We start from the raw sequence: 18,784 nt of genomic DNA on the forward strand, positions 1-18,784 counted from the left end.
GCGGCGGCGGCGGCCATCTTTCCTCACAGCGGCCGCTCTGGGTGCGAGTCAAGGGTCCGCGGCCGCCGTCGGCGCTCGGGCTCGGCCGGAGTGGCGGCGAGGCGTGGATGAGGGGAGCGGCGGCAGCCGAGGGCCGCCCCCTGTGTTACCACCCCCCCCACCCAGGGCAGGCCGAGCCGGCAGCACGCCGGCGGGCGCGGGCGCGGGGTCCCTGCCCGGCGCGGCCTCCCCGCCGGGGCGCTTCCCCGGCGCCCGCCAGCTGCCCGCGCTCTTTGGGTCGGGCCCCCCAGATGGGATAGGCTGTAAAGATGTTTAGTTTTGAGGGGGACTTCAAAACCAGGCCCAAGGTGTCCCTGGGAGGCGCGAGCCGGAAGGTAAGAGCGGCCTGAGAGCGGCGGCGCCTCGGGGCCGGGGCGGGGGCGGGGCGCATCCGTCCCGCCGGTCGGGCGGCGGGGTCAGCCCCCGCCCCGCCCAGGGTCACACCGGGTTCGGGAGGAAGGCTGATGGGGGCCGGGGCCGTGTGCACCGGCATCGCCCAGGAGCTGCGAGGATGCTGAGGGTAGACGGCCCTTCACATTTAGACGGTGAAAAGCTCGGGGCCAGGGACACAGTGTTTCTTTCCGAAATGAGCTTTGGATACTTTGTCAGCCTTGACATCTGATGGTGACTGCTTTTCTGGAGTTCTCCTCTGTTGTAGGAGGTGAGCAGGATGTATTCGTTCTTGACGACAATCTCTGAAATTGAGGCGTACTCCTCGTCTTTGGCCGTATGTGTGAATCCAAGAGCATGAAAATTATTCTTTAGTAACCCTTTGGAAACATTTCTGGAGAGACTCTAGAACTTTTTTTCTGTTATGATAGTTGTTTTTGTTGTTGTTAGCCTTGTCCGACTCTTTGTGATCCGAGGGACTGCCACAGGCCAGGCTTCCCTGTCCTTCACAGTCTCCCCGAGTTTGCTCAGATTCGTGTCCATTTGAGTCGGTGATGCCATCCAACCATCACATCCTCGGTCGTCCCCTTCTCCTGCCTTCAGTCTTTCCCAGCATCAGGGTCTTTTCTAATGAGTCAGCTCTTCGCATCAGGTGGCCAAAGTATTGAGGTTCAGCTTCAGCATCAGTCTTTCCAATGAACATTCAGGATTGGTTTCTTTTAGGATTGACAGTTATTCTTGGGATAACAGTTGAGAGTAAGAGTGGACAGACTAGTTACTCTGCTGTCCTCTCTGATGACTGGCATCTGCTGATTGGCTGGAATTGCTGGTAAGTAGCTCAGCGTCAGTGTTGTTTCATTTGCTTGCTTTCCACTACCTCTAGCTGAATCCCTTTTCTGCCTGTTTTAGTTTTATCAGGCTGAAAATAAAGTGTGGTCCCCCCTACTTAGGATGTTTGGAAAGTTCAAGCTGTTTACTAAATATTAGTTTTCTAAAATGTTCTTTAAGTGCTTCGTGTATTTTTTCTTCTATGTTAGTGTATTGTTTGTTACATTTAACGATTGGGTTGGCTTGTGACTCTAAAGTGATTGCTCAATGTAAGGATATCCATTTTAAATTGTACTGTGAGCGTATGTGGGCTTCCCAGGTGGCATAGTGGTGAAGAATCTGCCTGCTAATGCAGGAGATGCAAGAGAGTTGGGTTCAGTGCCTGGGTCAAGAACATCCCCTGGAAAAGGGAAAGGCTACACATTTCAGTATTCTTGCCCTGAAAATTCCACAGCCAGAGGAAGCCTGATGGGCTACAATCCATGGAGTCATAAGAGAGTCAGACAAGACTGAGCACACATGGGGGTAGGTATGTGATCGTTGCTGAGGGCAGAGGGTGGGGTCCCAGCAGGGAGTTGGCAGAGAGTGTGCTGGTAGTTTTCAAGCTTTGGGTTTTGCAAGATGGTGATTGGTTGAATGTAGCTGGCTGCAGAACAGGGTACCTGTTGAAGTGTGGCAGCGCTGGCATGGGCCATATTTGTGCTTGGCTGATCATGAAAATTCCAGGTGAGATCAAAGGATTTCTGCCCTTGGAAGGGGCCTTGAAGACCCTGTGGGCCAGAGTTAGTTTTCAGGTGGGATAAAGAGCCATTGGGTGACTGCACGGCCATGTGGCCCGGCTGTAGGTCACCGCCTGAGAGTCCATGTCACTGCAGTTCTGTCGACCTTGTGAGCTGTGTCCCGACGCGTGCCCCGCAGCTCCTGCTCAGGTACTGATCCTGTTCTCTCTCCAGGGACCACGTCTTGTCTGTGAGGAAAATAGTGATCCATCGATCAGAAGCTCAAGAAGAGATTGTGTATCTGGCTTTTCAACTGTGTGAAACCGTTTTTTTTTTTTCCTTTCCCCTTTTATTCCCCTTTTCATTGACGTTTAGACTTAACATACAGTCAAGGCACAAACATTAAGTGTCTGTATCTTAGGCCATGTCCTCTAGAAGCCTGAGGAGGAAATCCTTGTGTGAGTGAAGTTGAAGGAAGAGGAGAGGTCAGGGGACCAGGGTTACAGTCCAGCTTTAGCCAATCCCGCCAGTAGCTTTGGAGCGTGGCTGGCGTCACAGACTTGTCCCTTCTTGTATCACTTAGTCATTGTCTGCAGGCCGCCCCCGGCGTGGGTGAGAGTGCAGTTCTCCTGAGAGGTAGCAGTTACTCTCAGGTGGTTGGGTGATGGAATCTGGGCAGGGAATTAACTGTAGGTTCTGCTGGAAGGATTTTTACATGTGAACATACCTCGGGGCCCACCATTCCCATCAACACACCTACCCAGCATTCCAGAGGCTCCCTTCTGCACCCTTCCATTCTGAGCCCTCCTATCCAGAGATAGGGAACATTTCATTCAAGGATGGGCACATTAAAGGGACAGGTGGCAAGGAGCTAACTGAAGCAGAAGAGATTAAAGAAGAGGTGGCATGAATACAGAGAACTATATTTTAAAAAGGTCTTAATGACCTGGATGAGCAGTGATGGTGTGATTACTGGCCTAGACCCAGATCCCGGAGTGTGAAGTCAAGTGGAACTTAGGAAGCATTACTACAAACAAAGCTAGTGGAAGTGATGGAATTCCAGCTGAGCTATTTCATATCCTAGAAGATGCTGTTAACATGCTGTTTGAAAAACTCAGCAATGGCCACAGGACTGGAAAAAGTCAGTTTTCCTTCTAATTCCAAAGAAAAGCAATGCCAAAGAGTGTTCAAACTATCATACAATTGTCCTCATTTCACATGCTAGCAAGGTAATGCTCAAAATCCTTCAAGCTGGGCTCAGGCAGGAAAGAATCTGCCTGCAATTTGGGAGGTCTGGGTTTGATCCCTGGGTTGGGAAGAACCTACTCCAGTATTCCTGCCTGGAGAATCACCATGGACAGAGGTGCCTGGCAGGCTACAGTCCACAGGGTCACGAAGAGTCAGACACGACTGAGTGACTAAGCACATCACAGGCTTCAACAGTATGTGAACCAAGAAATTCCAGATGTACAAGTTGGATTTAGAAAACGCAGAGGAACCAGAGATCAAATCGCCAGCATCTGTTGCATCATTTAAAAAAGCAAGCAAATTCCAGAAACATCTGCTTTACTGACTAAGCTAAAGCCTTTGATTGTGTGGATTACAACAAACTGGAAAATTGTTAAATAGATGATAATACCAGACCTTCTTACCTGCTTCCTGAGAAACCAGTATGCAGGTCAAGAAGCAACAGTTGAGAACCAGACATGGATCAATGGACTGCTTCAGAAATTGAGAAAGGCATTCATCAAGGCTGTATATTGTCACCCTCTTTATTTAACTTGTATTCAGAGTGCATCATGTAAAATGTCAGACTAAATGAGTTACAAGTTGGAATCAAGATTACCAGGAGAAACATCAACAACCTCAGATATGCAGATAATACCACTTTAATGGCAGAAAGTGAAGAGGAACTAAAGGGCCTCTTTTATCAAGAGGGTAAAAGAGGAGAATGAAAAAGCTGACTTGAAACTCAGCATTCAAAAAAGTTAAGATCATGGCATCCGGTCCCATCATTTCATGGCAAATAAAAGGGGAAAAAGTGGAAACAGTGACAGATTTTATTTTCTAGGCTCCAGAATCACTGTGGACGGTCAGTGCAGCCATGAAATTAAAAGTTGCCTGCTCCTTGGAAGAAAAGCTATGACAAACCTAGACAGCATGTTAAAAAGCAGAAACTTCACTTTGCTGATAAATGTCCATCTAGCCAAAGCTATGGTTTCTCCAGTAGTCATGTACAGGTGTGAGAATTGGACCGTAAAGAAGGCTGAGTGCTGAAGAATTGATGCTTTTGAACTGTGGTGTTGGAGGACTCTTGAGAGTCCCTTGGACTGCAAGGAGATCAAACCAGTCAATCCTAAAGGAAATCAACCCTGAACATTCACTGGAAGGACTGATGCTGAAGCTGAAACTCCAGTACTTTGGCCACCTGATGCCAAGAGCTGACTCCATTGGAAAAGACCCTGGTGCTGGGAAAGATTGAGGGCAGGAGGAGAAGGGGACGACAGAGGATGACATGGTTGGATGGCATCACCGACTCGATGGACATGACTTGGAGCAAACTCTGGAAGGTCGTGAAAAACTGGAAAGCCTGGCGTGCTGCAGTCCATGGGGTTGAAGAGAGTTGAAATGACAGTGACTGAACAACAACCCAGAGATGTCCCCTGTTCCCACCTTTATCACCGCAGGGTAGTTCCGCCTGTCGCGCTTCCTGTGCTGGGAACCCCCTCTTTTTGGAGCTGGCTTCTTGTGGCTCAGCGTTCCGTCTGAGAGGTGGAGCCCATCATCTTATTTTGATGCATTGTCTGAACATAGTACAGTTGACCCATGTGCAGTATGAGTCTCTGGGTGGACACCTGCTCTCATGTGCTGGCCACACGTCACACACGGGTTTAGCTCTAGTGTGCTCTGCCCCGTCCCCTCGGAGGCAGACTTGCAGTGTCTGAGGGTTTCAGGGGCTCCACTTCTTGCCAGCACTTAGTAGTGTCAGTCCGTGTAATTTGAAAGTTCTTCTGTTGTTCCGATGGGTATGTAGTTTCATTGTTGTTTTGATTTTGTTTCCTAACAACTAAATGATATTTGAGTACCCACATTTGCTTATTTTCTTTAATTCTTTTTCTCTGCAACTTAAGTCCTTTCTCTTATTTCTTAAGCTTAGTGGAAACTGAATAGTTGCCACTTTTTCAGTGAATATAAATTTTTCTTTCAAGTTAAATGAATATTTAATATATTTATTTGTGAAGGTTCTTTGAAGGATCTGAAACATTGTAAGGAAAAGTTCATGCCTTCCTTGTAATCTTGTTGGGGAGGTAAGACTTAAATAGTTAAACCCTAAATAACCATAGAGGGAGTAAGTACCACATTCTGGATTTCCCTTGGGGCTGACTCAGGAAAGGACAGAGTTGGTGGGCTTGATCTTGAAGGGTGGGTTGAACAAATGTGGGTGGGAAGCAAGTATTCCAGGCGGGTGGGAGGGTGTGCGTGTGTCGGTGTATACTGGATTCCTCTGATGCTAAGTCACTATGGTTTCTACTTAGTATTTCTGAAGTCAGAGTACATCTTGATAACATGACATGGTTTATTGGCAGTATTTTTTTTCCTCAGTCATGCATAGAAGAATATCTTAGAGGTCATTTGATTATAGGTTTAGAAATCTGTTGTCAGCACCTTGCCTTGTTGTTCAGTCACTCTGTCCTGTCCGACTCTTTGCGACCCCATAGACTGCGGCACGCCAGGCTTCCTTGTCCTTCACCGTCTCCCAGAGTTTGCTCAAACTTGTGTCCATCGTGTCGGTGATGCCATCCAACCATCTCGCCCTCTGTCGTCCCCTTCTCCTGCCCTCGGGTCTTTCCCAGCATCAGGATCTTTTCCAGTGAGTTGGCTCTTGCCATCAGATGGCCAGAGGATTGGCGCTTCAGCATCAGTCCTCCCAGTGAATATTCACGGTTGATTTCCTTTCGGATGGACTGGTTGGATCTCCTTGCAATCCAAGGGACTCTCGAGTCTTCTCCAACACCACAGTTCAAAAGCATCAATTCTTCAGCGCTCAGCCTTTATGGTCCAGTTATCACATTTGTACATGACTCATGGAAAAACCATGTCTTTGGCTAGATGGACCTTTGTCCGCAAAGTGATGTCTCTGCTTTTTAATATATTGTCTAAGTTTGTCATAGCTTTTCTTCCAAGAAGCAGGCAACTTTTAATTTCATGGCTGCACTAACTGCCTGCAGTGATTTTGTAGCCTGGGAATATAAAACATGTCACTGTTTCCACTTTTTCCCCTTCTATTTGCCATGAAGTGATGGGACCAGATGCCATAATCTTAGTTTTTTGAATGTTGAGTTTCTAGCCAGGTTTTTCACTCTCCTCTTTTACCTTGTTGATAAAAGAGGCTCTTTAGTTCCTCCTCACTTTCTGCCATTAGAGTGGTATCATCTGCATATCTGAGGTTGTTGATGTTTCTCCTGGTAATCTCAGTTCCTGCTTGTGATTCATCCAGCCCAGGATTTCACATGATGTCCTCTGCATAGAAGTTAAATAAGCAGGGTGACAATATTGCAGCCTTGACAAACTCCTTTCTCAATTTTGGACCCGTCTGTTCCATTTCTAGTTCTAACTGTTGCTTCTTGACCTGCATACAGATTTCTCAGGAGGCAGGTCAGGTGGTCTGCTATTCCCATCTCTTTAAGAATTTTCCACAGTTTTTGTTGTGATCCACACAGTCAAAGGCCTTAGTTTAGTCATTGAAGCAGACGTAGTTGTCGTTCTGGAATGCCCTTGCTTTTTATATGATCCAACAGGTGTTGGCAATTTGATATCTGGTTCCTATACCTTTTCTAAATCCAGCTTGTACTTCTGAAAGTTCAGTACATCTTGCTCTAGTGTGGTTCATTTGTTGCATTGATAAACCAGTATCACCACATTAAAATTCATTCTTTGTCTTACATTAAGTGGGTTCTGACATGTATATAATGACGTGTATCCTCCATTGCAGTGTCACAGAGCATAGTTTGTTGCCCTAATACCCTCTTTTCCCTGTCCATCTCCCTTATCCCGTGCTTCCCCGCCGTCGCCCCCTCACCCCCCAGTCTCTGGCCTCCACTGATCTTCTTACTGTCACCATAGTTTTGCGCTTCTAGAATGTCATGTAGTTGGAATCATACAGTGCGTAGTCTTTTCGGTTGGCTTCTTTCACTTAGCAGCATGCATTTGAGTTTCTTCCTTGCCTTTTTGTAAACTTGATAGCTTGATTTTTTTTTTTTTTTAACCTTATTTTCTATTAGCAAACTATTTTATTAGAGCAGTTGTATGCTTGCAGAAAAAACTGCTGGGACAGTACCGGGAGTTCTCACATACTCCCTGTCTGCAGCCTGTTGTTTCCTGTCGCATTTCCATCTTGCTGTTATGTGTACATTTGCTACAATTGATGGATTAATATTGATACATTATTATTAAGTCAGCTTATATCAGAATTTGCTCCAGGTGTTGTACATTCTGTGGGTTTTGATCTTTTGAAACTGGCTTCTTGAATTTAAGAATTTTCTTCTAAGGTTGTTCCATGTCTTTTGTGGTCTAATTTTTTTTTTCTGGATGCACCCCACATCATATGGGACCTTGGTCCCCCAACCAGGGATCAAACCCTCGCGCCTGCATTGGAAGGTGGAGGCTTAACCCCTGGGCCACCAGGGAAGTCCCTTTTGTGGCCTGATAGCTTCCCCCGCTCCCCAGTTGTTGAATAATATTCCGTTGTCTGGGTGGACCACAGTTCATTTGTTCCTTCACCTTCTGAAGCACATCTTGGTTGCTTCCAAGTTTTAGCATCAGTTGTGACTAAAGCCACCTTCAACATCCAGTGCAGGCCCTGCGTGGATATAGTGTTCAGCTCCTTTGGGTGGATATCAAGGAGTGGGATTGCCGGATTGTCTGATAAGATTACGTTCAGTTTTGTAATTGACTGAAAAACTGTCTTCCAAAGTGGCTGTGCGTTCATGCCAAGTCACTGCAGGCATGTCCGACTCTTTGCAAAACCACGGACTGTAGCCTGCCAGGCTCCTCTGTCCATGGATTCTCCAGGCAAGAATACTGGAGTGGGTTGCCATCTTCTTCAGAAGTGGCTGTACCATTTTGCATTTCCACCAGCAGTGAGAGCTCCTGTCACTGCACGTCCTTGTCAGCGTTTGCTGTTGCCAGGTTCACATTTGGCCTTTCTGATGGGTGTGTGGTCGTGTCTCACTGTTTTAGTTTGCATTTCCCTGATGACATGTGACATGGAGCGTCTTTTCATAGGTGCTTATTTACCATCTATCTGCTTTGTTGAGGTGTCTGTTCAGGTCTTTATTCTATATTTTAATCAGGTTGTTTTCTTACTGTTAAGTTTTAAGAGTTTCTTACATACATTTTTAATGTACTTTTATATATTTTGTATATGTAAACTCCTTTTTCCAGATATGTTTTTTGCATATATCTTGCCCCAGTTTTTAACTTGTCTTCTTGTTTTCTTAATAACTGTCTTTTGCAGAGCAGAAGTTTTTAATTGTAGTGAAGTCCAGTTTTATCAGTTTTTTTCTTGCATGAAGTGTCTCATGTTGCATCTAAAAAGTCATGCCAGGGCTTCCATGGTGGCTCAGTGGTAAAGAATCTGCCTGCCAATGCAGGAGACATGGGTTGGATCCCTGGTATGGGAGGATCCCACGTGCCTCGGAGCAGCTAAGCCCATGAGCCACAACTATTGAGCCTGTGCTCTGTGGCCCGGGAACAGCTGCTGAGTCTTCGTGCTGCAGCTGCTGAAGCCTGAGCACCCTAGAGCCCATGCTCCACAACAGGAGAAGCCACTGCAATGATCAACCCACGCAAGGCAGCTAGAGAGTGGCCCCCACTTGCTGAAACTAGAGAAAAGCTTGTGAAGCAGCAAAGAGCCAGCAAGGCCAAAAAATAAATAAAATTCTTTTTTAAAAAAGTCATGCCAAACAGACTGTCACCTGGTTTTTCTCCTGTTTTACCTTCTAGTAATTTTATAATTTTGTATTTCACCTTTTCATCTGTGATCCATTTTGGGTTAATTTTTGTGAACTATGTTAAGGTCGGTGTCTAGATTTTTTTTTTCCTTCCTGTTTTGGCATGTGAATATCCAGTTTGAACACGTTTGTTGAAAACCTGCTCTATCTCCATTGGATTGCCTTTGCTCTTGTCAAGTATCAGTTGGCTCAATTGTGTGTGTGTTTCTGGGCTTGGTATTCTGGTCCATGGATCCATTTGTCTATTTTGCATTTTTTGGTTCATTTTGCTCTGTGCTTGCCAGTGCCATATTGTCTTGGTTTCCGGAGCTTTATAGTAAGTCTCAGAGTTGGGTAGTGTCAGTCCTCTGACTTTGTTCACATTTTTCTTAAGCATCGTGTTGGCTTTTTTGAATCTTTTGCCCTTTCATAGCAACTTTAGAGTCACTTTGTTGATAATCACAAAATAACTTACTTACTGTGCTTTTTATTTAAAAAAAAAAAAAAAAACCCATTGTGTTTTAAGTGTGTTTGTTACATCAGGTTTTTTAAGTACAGTTAATGTACAATATTACATAAATTGCAGGTGTACAGTAAGTCACAGTTGTTAAAGGTTATGCTCCATTTATGGTTGTTATTGGAGAAGGAAATGGCAGCCCACTCCAGTATTCTTGCCTGGAGAATCCCATGGATAGAGGAGCCTGGCAGGCTATAGTCCAAGGGGTCTCGAGAGTCAGATATGACTTCGCAACTAAACCACCACTACCATGGTTATATACAATATTGGCTGTGTTCTCTGTGTTGTATGGACTTACTGGGGTTTTGATTGGGATTGTGTTGAATCTGTAAATCAAAACAGCAGCGCCTGGAGGGGTTGCTTCCCAGGAGATGCTAGTAGGAAAGAATCTGCCTGTCAGTGCAGGAGACACAAGATGTGGGTTCAATCCCTGGGTCAGGAAGGTCCCCTGAAGTAGGAAATGGCAACCCACTCCAGTATTCTTGCTTAGGAAATACCATGGGCAGAGAGCCTGGCGGGTTGCCAGCCGTGGGGTTGCAGAGTTGGATGTGACTGAGGAGCTGAGCACTGATGTGATTATATGCTTTTTCTTTAGTTTGTTGTTATAATGGATTATACCAAGTGTTTTATTAGGTTGGTGCAAAAGTAATTGCAGTTTTGCATTGTTGAACTTTGCCGTTTGGTATTGGAATGCATTCTTAAATGTGTCTATGTTATGCATCATTTAAGTCTTATGTTTTTTCACTAACGACTCATTACTTGCAGTTTTATATTTATTTTAGACTAGGGAAATGATGTTAGACAAAAAGCAAATTTGAGCAATTTTCTTTTAATTAGAGTTCAAAATGCTTCATAAAGCTGCAGAGACAACTCACAACATCAGCAATGCATTTGGCCCCGGAACTGCTAACAAATGTACAGTGCAGTGGTGGTTTTAGAAGTTCTGCTAAAGAGCCCAGAGCCTTGAAGATGAGGAGCCCTGTGGCCAGTCATCAGAAGTTGACACTGACCAGTTGAGAGGATCCTCAAAGTTGAAAAAGCTTGATAAGTGAGTGCCTCATGAGCTGTGTGTGTGCTTAGTCGTTCAGTCATGTATGACTCTTTGCGACCCCATGGACTGCAGTCCCCCCAGGCTCCTCTGTCCATGGGATTCTCCAGGCAAGAATACTGGAGTGGGTTGCCATGCTCTCCAACCAAGGGATTGAACCCAGGTCTCCTGCATTGCAGGCTGATTCTTTATTGTCTGAGCCACCAGGGAAGCCCCTCATGAGCTGGCTGCAAATCAAAAAAATTGTTGTTTTGAAATGTCATCTTCTCTTATTCTGTGCAACAACAAGTAGCCATTTCTTGATTGGATTTTGGCTTGCCATGAAAAGTGGATTTTATACGACTAACTAGCGATGGCCAGCTCAGTAGTTGGACCGAGAAGAAGCTCCAAAACACTTCCCAGAGCCAAACTTGCACCAGAAAAAGGTCATGGTCACTGTTGGGTGGTCTGCTACCTGTCTGATTGACTGCCCCTGTAATGAATTTGCTGGAATCTGAATCCTGGCAAAACCATTACATCTGAGAAGTATGCTCAGCAAGTGAATGAGATGCACTGAAAACTGCAGCTGGCACTGATCAACAGAAAGGGTCTGGTTCTTCTCAACAATGCCTGACCGCCCGTCGCACAACCAACACTTCAAATGAATTGGGCTGCAAAACTTTGCCTCATCCTCCATATTCACCTGACCTCTCACCAACCTACTACCACTTTTTCAAACATCTCAACAACTTTTTGCAGTGAAAATGCTTCCACAACCAGCAGCATGGAGAAAATGCCTTCCAAGAGTTCATCAAATCCCCAAGCATGGATTTTTTTGCTACAGAAATAAACAGAGTTATTTCTTTTTGGCAAAAATGTGTTGATTGTAATGGTTCCTGTTTTGATTAATAAAGATGTGTTTGAGCCTAGTTATAACAATGTACAATTTATGGCCCGAAACTGCAATTACTTTTTCACCAACCTAATAAATGCCGAACCCGCCCTGCATACCTAGCATAAGTCTCACTTGGTTGTGATATATAATTCTTTATATACATTGTTTGTAGTGTTTTGTTTTGTTTAGTTTGTAGTATTTTATTTGGGGGTTCTTGCACCTATGTTCAGGGGAGAGCTGTCCATAGGTCTTACCTCCTGTGCTGTCTTTTTCTGGTTTGGGTGTTAGGGTGCTGCGGGTTCACAGAGCGGTTTTACTCTAGAGCTCCCCGAAGCCCATTACTGGGATTTTCACTCTGCCTTTTCCTAAGTGCTCTTGCTCTTAAGATTGCAAGCTCTCTGACTGCTTAGCTCTATACAGCTGCCCTCTGTTGTATAATTGAAGGTCTTACCTTAAATATTTTAACTTAAGAAAATATGCTGTTTCACTTTGAAAAGCTGACACTCAGTACGTGTGTTGTTGTTCTGTACTTTGTGTACACTGCAGTGCAGCATAAGCTGTCTCTTAGAGGCCTGACATCAAGGGAAGCAGAATGTTTTCTAAGATCAGATTTTAAAATTCACTGTCAGGACTGGTGTTATTACCTTACCGTTTTTCCCAGTGGCCCCAGTCTGTCCTCTTGGATATGATTATCTGTAGCCTTCACGTATGAGACCAGAAATCTGAGTTCCCTGTCACAGATAAAGTCAGAAGTTCTTGATCTAGTTCTCAGGGAAAGTAAACAGAATGGAAGAGCTGAGGCTTTGTTTAATTGTCTTTGGACTTCAGAGGGTGAGGTGAGCAGCAGACTTAGGGCACAGCGTCCAGGGAGGCGCTGACTGGGGGTGCACAGGTGCAGGGCTTAAGGCGGACCCCAGGGGGTGCGTGGTCCTGAGAGTGAGCGCCTCCTTCCGCGTGTCCAGCGCCCGCCTCGCTGGCCTTCCTTGTCCTGTCTGACTTCGCACACTTGTGTGCCCTGATTGTCTGGAATTACAGAGTTAGTTGCCAACTAGGTCTCTTAATTAAGGTAATAAACAAGTCATCTCATAGGACTATAGAAGAGCCCTCAAAAGAGGTTATTGCGAAAGCAGTGAAGAGTTTTCCTCTGTGACTTTCCCTTTTTCTTATAATTTCAAAGAATGCGGGCACCTAGGAGTTTGGAAGTTAAGTGTGTTATTCTTTGCCCACGACTTGTTCTCCGACCATGGCCTCTTCACGCTTTCCGTCTCCTCTGCCATCTGTGAGCACGAAGGCAGGAGCAGGCACTTCTGTCCAGCGTCCCCAGAGTCCATCACCTTCAGTGCCAACCACGCTAAAGACGGGAGTACCTGTGGAGGTGTGGGTGGCAGCATGAGTTGGCACAGTCTACCTGGGGGACCATTTAACAGCAAGTACCCAGAGTCACAAACAGGTGCGACCCTTCTAAATCCAGCAATTCTATTTTTAGAAATTTATTCTAATACACTGATTGAACAGGTGCCTGGCCTACATGCCTGGGAAAGAAAAGATGATGGTTGTGGCATTGCTTGTGTTATTGAAAAGTGCAAAACAGCCTAAATGTCTAACAGTAGAAGATGTGTTAAACAAATGGTAATACAACAGTACAGTGGGGTGCTATACAGCTGTTTAAAGTGGTCATGATCTATAGTTTTTAATACTTATAATTTATTGATGTCTGTTCCTCATATGTATTAGAATGTCATTGTTAATGGAAATTAGATTGCAAAACATTACTCCATTTAAATTATGTTCATCTGAACAGTCATGATCTCTTACTTTACCAGTCTCTTAATTTCCAGTGAATAAAGGTCTAGTTGTCTTATTTCTGCATCCTAGTGGCTTAAAGCAGTACATTTTCGCTCTCTGTGGGGCCAGTTATCTGAGGGCTGGTGCGGTGGTCTTTTGGAGGCCTAAGCGTTGGAAACCAGGAATCCATTGTGTGGTGCTGGGGGCTTCTTTCTGGGGCTGGCTCGTGCCTGTGCCTGGAGGTTAGAGCTGGGTCTCGGAGGGAGATGTCTGCTCCCTGCCCCTTGGACGGCACTCTAGGGCTGCTTGGGCACCCTCCTGACGCAGCAGCTGGCTCCCCCAGAGCTGGTGATGCAGGAGAGCAGGGAGAATGTGGCAGTGCCTGTTGGGGGGCGTCCTGAAGGTCAGGCATTGTCCCTTTTGTCCTGTTTGATGGTCCAGTCCACTCTTCAGGTGAAGCCCACCAGTGTGGAGATATAACAAGGGAAGAAACTAGTGAACTAGGAAGAGCGGAGCAAACTGGCCAATTAGGGAACTGACTTAAAATTCCCTTTCCCCAGGCAAGACTTCCTGATGGAGCTGTTACCTTATGCTGCTCAAAAAAGGCTTACCTGCAGAGTATTACCTGAATTGTTAGTGATCACTCACTTAGAGCCAGACATCCTGGAATGTGAAGTCAAGTGGGCCTTAGAAAGCATCACTACAACAAAGCTAGTGGAGGTGATGCAATTCCAGTTGAGCTATTTCAAATCCTGAAAGACGATGCTGTGAAAGTGCTGCACTCAATATGCCAACAAATTTGGGAAACTCAGCAGTGGCCACAGGACTGGAAAAGGTCAGTTTTCATTCCAGTCCCTAAGAAAGGCAATCCCAAAGAATGCTCAAACTACCGCACAGTTGCACTCATCTCACATGCTAGTGAGGTAATGCTCAAAATTATCCAAGCCAGGCTTCAGCAATACATGAACCGAGAACTTCCAGATGTTCCAGCTGGTTTTAGAAAAGGCAGAGGCACCAGAGATCAAATTGCCAATATCTGCTGGATCATTGAAAAAGCAAGAGAGTTCCAGAAAAACATCTATTTCTGCTTTATTGAGTATGCCAAAGCCTACGACTATGTGGATCACAATAAACTGTGGAAAATTCTGAAGGAGATGGGAATACCAGACCACCTGACCTGCCTCTTGAGAAACCTGTATGCAGGTCAGGAAGCAACAGTTAGAACTAGACATGGAACAACAGACTGGTTCCAAATAGGAAAAGGAGTACTTCAAGGCCGTATATTGTCACCCTGCTTATTTAACTTATATGCAGAGTACATCATGAGAAATGCTGGGCTGGAAGAAGCACAAGCTGGAATCAAGATTGCCGGGAGAAATATCAACAACCTCAGATATGCAGATGACACCACCCTTATGGCAGAAAGTGAAGAGGAACTAAAAAGCCTCTTGATGAAAGTGAAAGAGGAGAGTGAAAATGTTGGCTTAAAGCTTAACATTCAGAAAACTAAGATCATGGCATCTGGTCCCATCACCTCATGGGAAATAGATGGGGCGACAGTGGAAATATTGTCAGACTCTTTTGGGGGGGGCTTCAAAATCACTGCAGATGGTGACTGCAGCCATGAAATTAAAAGACGCCTGCTCCTTGGAAGGAAAGTTATGACCAACCTAAATAGCATGTTAAAAAGCAGAGATATTACTTTGCCAGCAAAGGTCTGTCTGGTCAAGGCTATGATTTTTCCAGTGGTCATGTATGGATGTGAGAGTTGGACTGTGAAGAAAGCTGAGCGCCGAAAAATTGATGCTTTTTTGTTGGAGAAGACTCTTGAGAGTCCCTTGGACTGCATGGAGATCCAACCAGTCCATCCTGAAGGAGATCTGTCCTGGGTGTTTATTGGAAGGACTGATGCTGAAGCTGAAACTCCAATACTTTGGCCACCTCATGCGAAGAGTTGACTCATTGGAAAAGACCCTGATGCTGGGAGGGGTTGGGGGCAGGAGGAGAAGGGGACGACAGAGGATGAGATGGGTGGATGGCATCACCGACTCGATGGACATGAGTTTGAGTAAACTCCAGGAGTTGGTGATGGACAGGGAGGCCTGGTGTGCTGCGGTTCGTGGAGTAGCAAAGAGTCGGATACGACTGAGCAGCTGAACTGAACTGAAGTGATTTGGGAATGAAGGGGTTTGGATTGTCACCCTGACGGTCACAGGGCAGGCTGGGGAAGATGGTGAGGTCAGAGAGGAGTGAAGTGTGTTTCTGCCCTGGGCAGTCTGGTGCCGGGACGCGTGGCGGAATCTCCTCCCGCCCCCCTTAGAGTGCCTGCCCTCGAGCCCCGCACTGGTGCCTGCAGCTCCGTGTGCTGGGCTCCATGCTCGCCCGGGCTCTGATGGAGCATTGTTGCCGCCAGTGAGAAGCCGTGGGCAGAGCTGTCCGACCGTGGGAAAGCGGCCGTCACTTACAGACCGTGTGGCTGGCTGGAGACGAGGCGGCGGGGGGACGGCAGCCGGGCCAGCTCGTCCCTAGGGGGCGGTGCGGGGCCGGACCCCAGGCGAGAGGCCGCTGTAGTCGTGCAGAGTGGTGGGGCCTGAGGCAGGTGGCTGGCCCCGCGGGGAGGGCTCCAGCGCTGGTGAGGAACTAGAGTTGATGAGATCTGCGGGGACCAGCTACACATCAGGTGTCAGTCTGGGGTGATGGGAGTGGACAGTGGACCATGATCCGAGACGCTGAGGAGTCCCTAGGACGTGCTCAGTGTGAAATGCTTGGGGATGTGCAGTCGGCAGGAGCAGCTTCAGGGAGAGACTGGGAGTCCGTTCTGTTGGTCTATCAGTAGGTAGTTGAAACTGTGCCATGCTCTGGAAAGTTCTGCTGAGAAGACGCGTGAGCTCAGGACAAAACTCCAGGGGACGCCAGCATTCACAGGAACAACAGAGAGACCCTCGCTAGGGCCCCGGGCATGGCCAGCCAGCATGCGTGTCGGTGTGTCTGCAACTGCAGACAGTAGTTCTGACACAGAGGCGATAGCAGAGCAGAGCCCCTTGGAGAAGTGAGGCTTGTTGGAGGACCTTGCTCCTTTGGTACTGGTTTTGTGGTTTTATTTGCTGTAGCTGAGACTCTATCCTGTGGACTGACCATGAGGCATTTATATATATTCCAGGTTATCCCGAAGCTGAGGGTCCAGTTGTTTAGTCTGTTTTATGAAATTACATGCTGCACAGCAACTAAGCCCGTGCGCCCCAATGCCTGAGCCTCTGCCCTGGGAGCCACAACTGCTGAAGCCTGCGCAGCGCAACTAGAGAAAAGCCCATGCGGCAGCGAAGGGCCCCACAGTCAAACATAAATTAAGAGTTTTTTTAATTAAAAAAAGAGACTCCTGGAAAAAACTTACTGTGCATGTTCTTTGTATGAGCTGTGTCTGAAGTGTATGTGTTCATGCTTTACTATTGGGCTTGTACATCATTTCTCTCCTATTGTGAACACCATCTTTATAGCCAGTGGTTTATAATTATTTTTAGGATAGATTGCGGAAAGAAGCTGAATCGCTTGGTCACCATGTGCACATCCATTTTGGCGTGTCCCCTGGGCTGAGCAGTCCTGCTGCCTAAGCAGCTGATTGCACTGGTCACAGAGGGCCGCGGCAAGCAGCCTCAGCCTCCGCGGGCGCCTACTTTCCGGGGGATCTCTGTTTTTCCGCTTCTTTGTGGCCGTGAGCCGCACTGTCCCTCAGGGTTTGTCTGCCTGCTTGCGTGTGCTCTTGGCTCTTCCTGACTCCCTCTGTGAGGCAGAGACGCTAGCAGCCTGTGGAGTAGAAATCAGGGCTCAGAGACTCAGACAACTGAGTGAAAAGCGTGAAACTCAAGTGTGTGAGCCCTGGTGTGAACGTTGTGTAGCCTGCACGCCTTGTGTTGTGTCTAAAGCTCTGCGTAAGCTTTCCTTTCACTGTTTGGCAAGTTGAGGACCCTGTTCTGCAGTCACTGGAAGGGCAGCTTTAGCAGTCCTGTGTCTTTTTGAGTTGATTTTCTTAGAATGCAGCCTTAATGTTCCCTTTAACTTTAGGGGGAATGTTAGTAACCCTAGTGGGTTAGCAGGCAGCACAGTTGATAGCACGTCTTTACTGTGAAAGGTGAAATTGTAAAAAGTATAATGGGGACTTGACAAAACCAGTTATCTGCAATATAGTTACTCATTTTTCTGGGCTTCTGTTTCTCAAACTTTGTAATGAGAAAGTCATAATTTTTTATAATGAGATGATTAGATTATCACTAATCTTCCTTAAGTCTGGTAATGTTTCCATTTCTAATCTCCAGTCTTTAGCCATCAAAAAAAGTTTCTTTTTTTAAATTGGAAAAAGTTTTAAAAACAGATTATTCTAAAGGGCATATATAATGAAGCCTTCCTCTCACTAAGATCCCAAACTTCCCCACTATTACCGGCTTCCTCAAGGTTTCCAAAATTATTACCAGCTTCCTCAGGGTTTCCAAAACTAGAATAAATATAAACACGTGCCCCTGACATTTTAAATCACCGCAAGAGCGGCTGTTCCCCCTCAGCACAGTGTCTGGGTAGTGATCCCACACCAGCACCTGGTGTGTAGCTCCTTTCCGTGGATGCATAATGTTCCTCGACCACCTTTCTGTCGGTGGATGAACATGCAGTTTGTTTCTAAGGTCTTGCTAGTACAGCTGCCGTACTTACCACACAATTCTGGTGTAAGAACAGAAGGTTTTTTGGAATTTACTGTAATGTAATGTACACTATTACATTTTATTGTGATACTTCAAATGAGCATAAATTTTATTTTTAAATCAGCATAAATTCAGTTTTCTGTGTAGATTTTGGATTGGGAATCATATTACATTGTTTTATAAATATGATTTTCGTAATTTGTCACTCTTATTTTGTTCCAGTTTTAGGATGTGAAAGCATTAGTTGCTCAGTCGTGCCTGACTCTTTGCAGCCTCATGGACTGCAGCCCGCCAGGCTCCTCTGTCCATGGAATTCTCCAGTCAAGAATACTGGAGTGGGTTGCCATTGCCTTCTCCAGGGATCAAACCCAGTCTCCTGCATTGCAGGCAGATTCTTTACCGTCTGAGCCACCAGGAAGTCTCCAGTTTTAAGATATGTGCTGACAAAGTGAGCACTTATTACTGTATTTTGATGCACCTTTAAATATTTTTTGCCTGTATGTGAAGTTGGTTGCCATTGTATTTTCATAAAGATTCTTTCTTATAGGCCTATAAAAGAAGGGAAAATCCAGAGATCATAGGTTGTACATTATTCAGAAAACATCTGCTAATTTTAATTAACTCAAAGTATTTTACTTGAATATTCTTCAAATTATGTAAAAGTATTAGTGTTGTTCGTGCATAACTTGGAACAGATGTGAGACTGAGTGTTCTGTTTATATTGGTAAATGGAGTAAATTGTTAGTGGAAAATAGCCCATATAGATAAAACAGAAAATCTCATGTTATTTTTTAAAATAAAGGTATTAATAAACATGCTGAAGTTCTTTTAAGTGGTTAGCAGTCAGTTTGAGTGTTTGTCTTTATGGAAATTGTCATGTAAACTTAGTTTAACCTATAGTCAA

At 45.7% G+C, this 18,784-nt stretch overlaps 1 protein-coding gene across 7 annotated transcripts in view; it reads left to right on the top strand.

The window, feature by feature from the left end:
• Positions 1 to 226: 226 nt before the first annotated feature.
• The window catches only part of UBE3C (ubiquitin protein ligase E3C), a 118,040-nt gene continuing 99,482 nt past the window's right edge, over positions 227 to 18,784 (top strand). For 2 of the 7 annotated variants that reach the window (XM_061166232.1, XM_061166234.1), the window contains exon 1: positions 227 to 374. In XM_061166232.1, coding sequence (XP_061022215.1) covers positions 309 to 374 — 66 coding nt within the window. In that variant the 5' untranslated portion in view covers positions 227 to 308. Of the gene's footprint in view, positions 375 to 1,246; positions 2,187 to 17,940; positions 18,329 to 18,784 lie in introns of those variants that run through there. The other 5 variants (XM_061166233.1, XM_061166230.1, XM_061166229.1 and 2 more) reach the window with 5 other exon arrangements.

This window comes from Dama dama, chromosome 18, assembly GCF_033118175.1.
Source record: "Dama dama isolate Ldn47 chromosome 18, ASM3311817v1, whole genome shotgun sequence".
Lineage (NCBI taxonomy): Eukaryota > Metazoa > Chordata > Mammalia > Artiodactyla > Cervidae > Dama > Dama dama.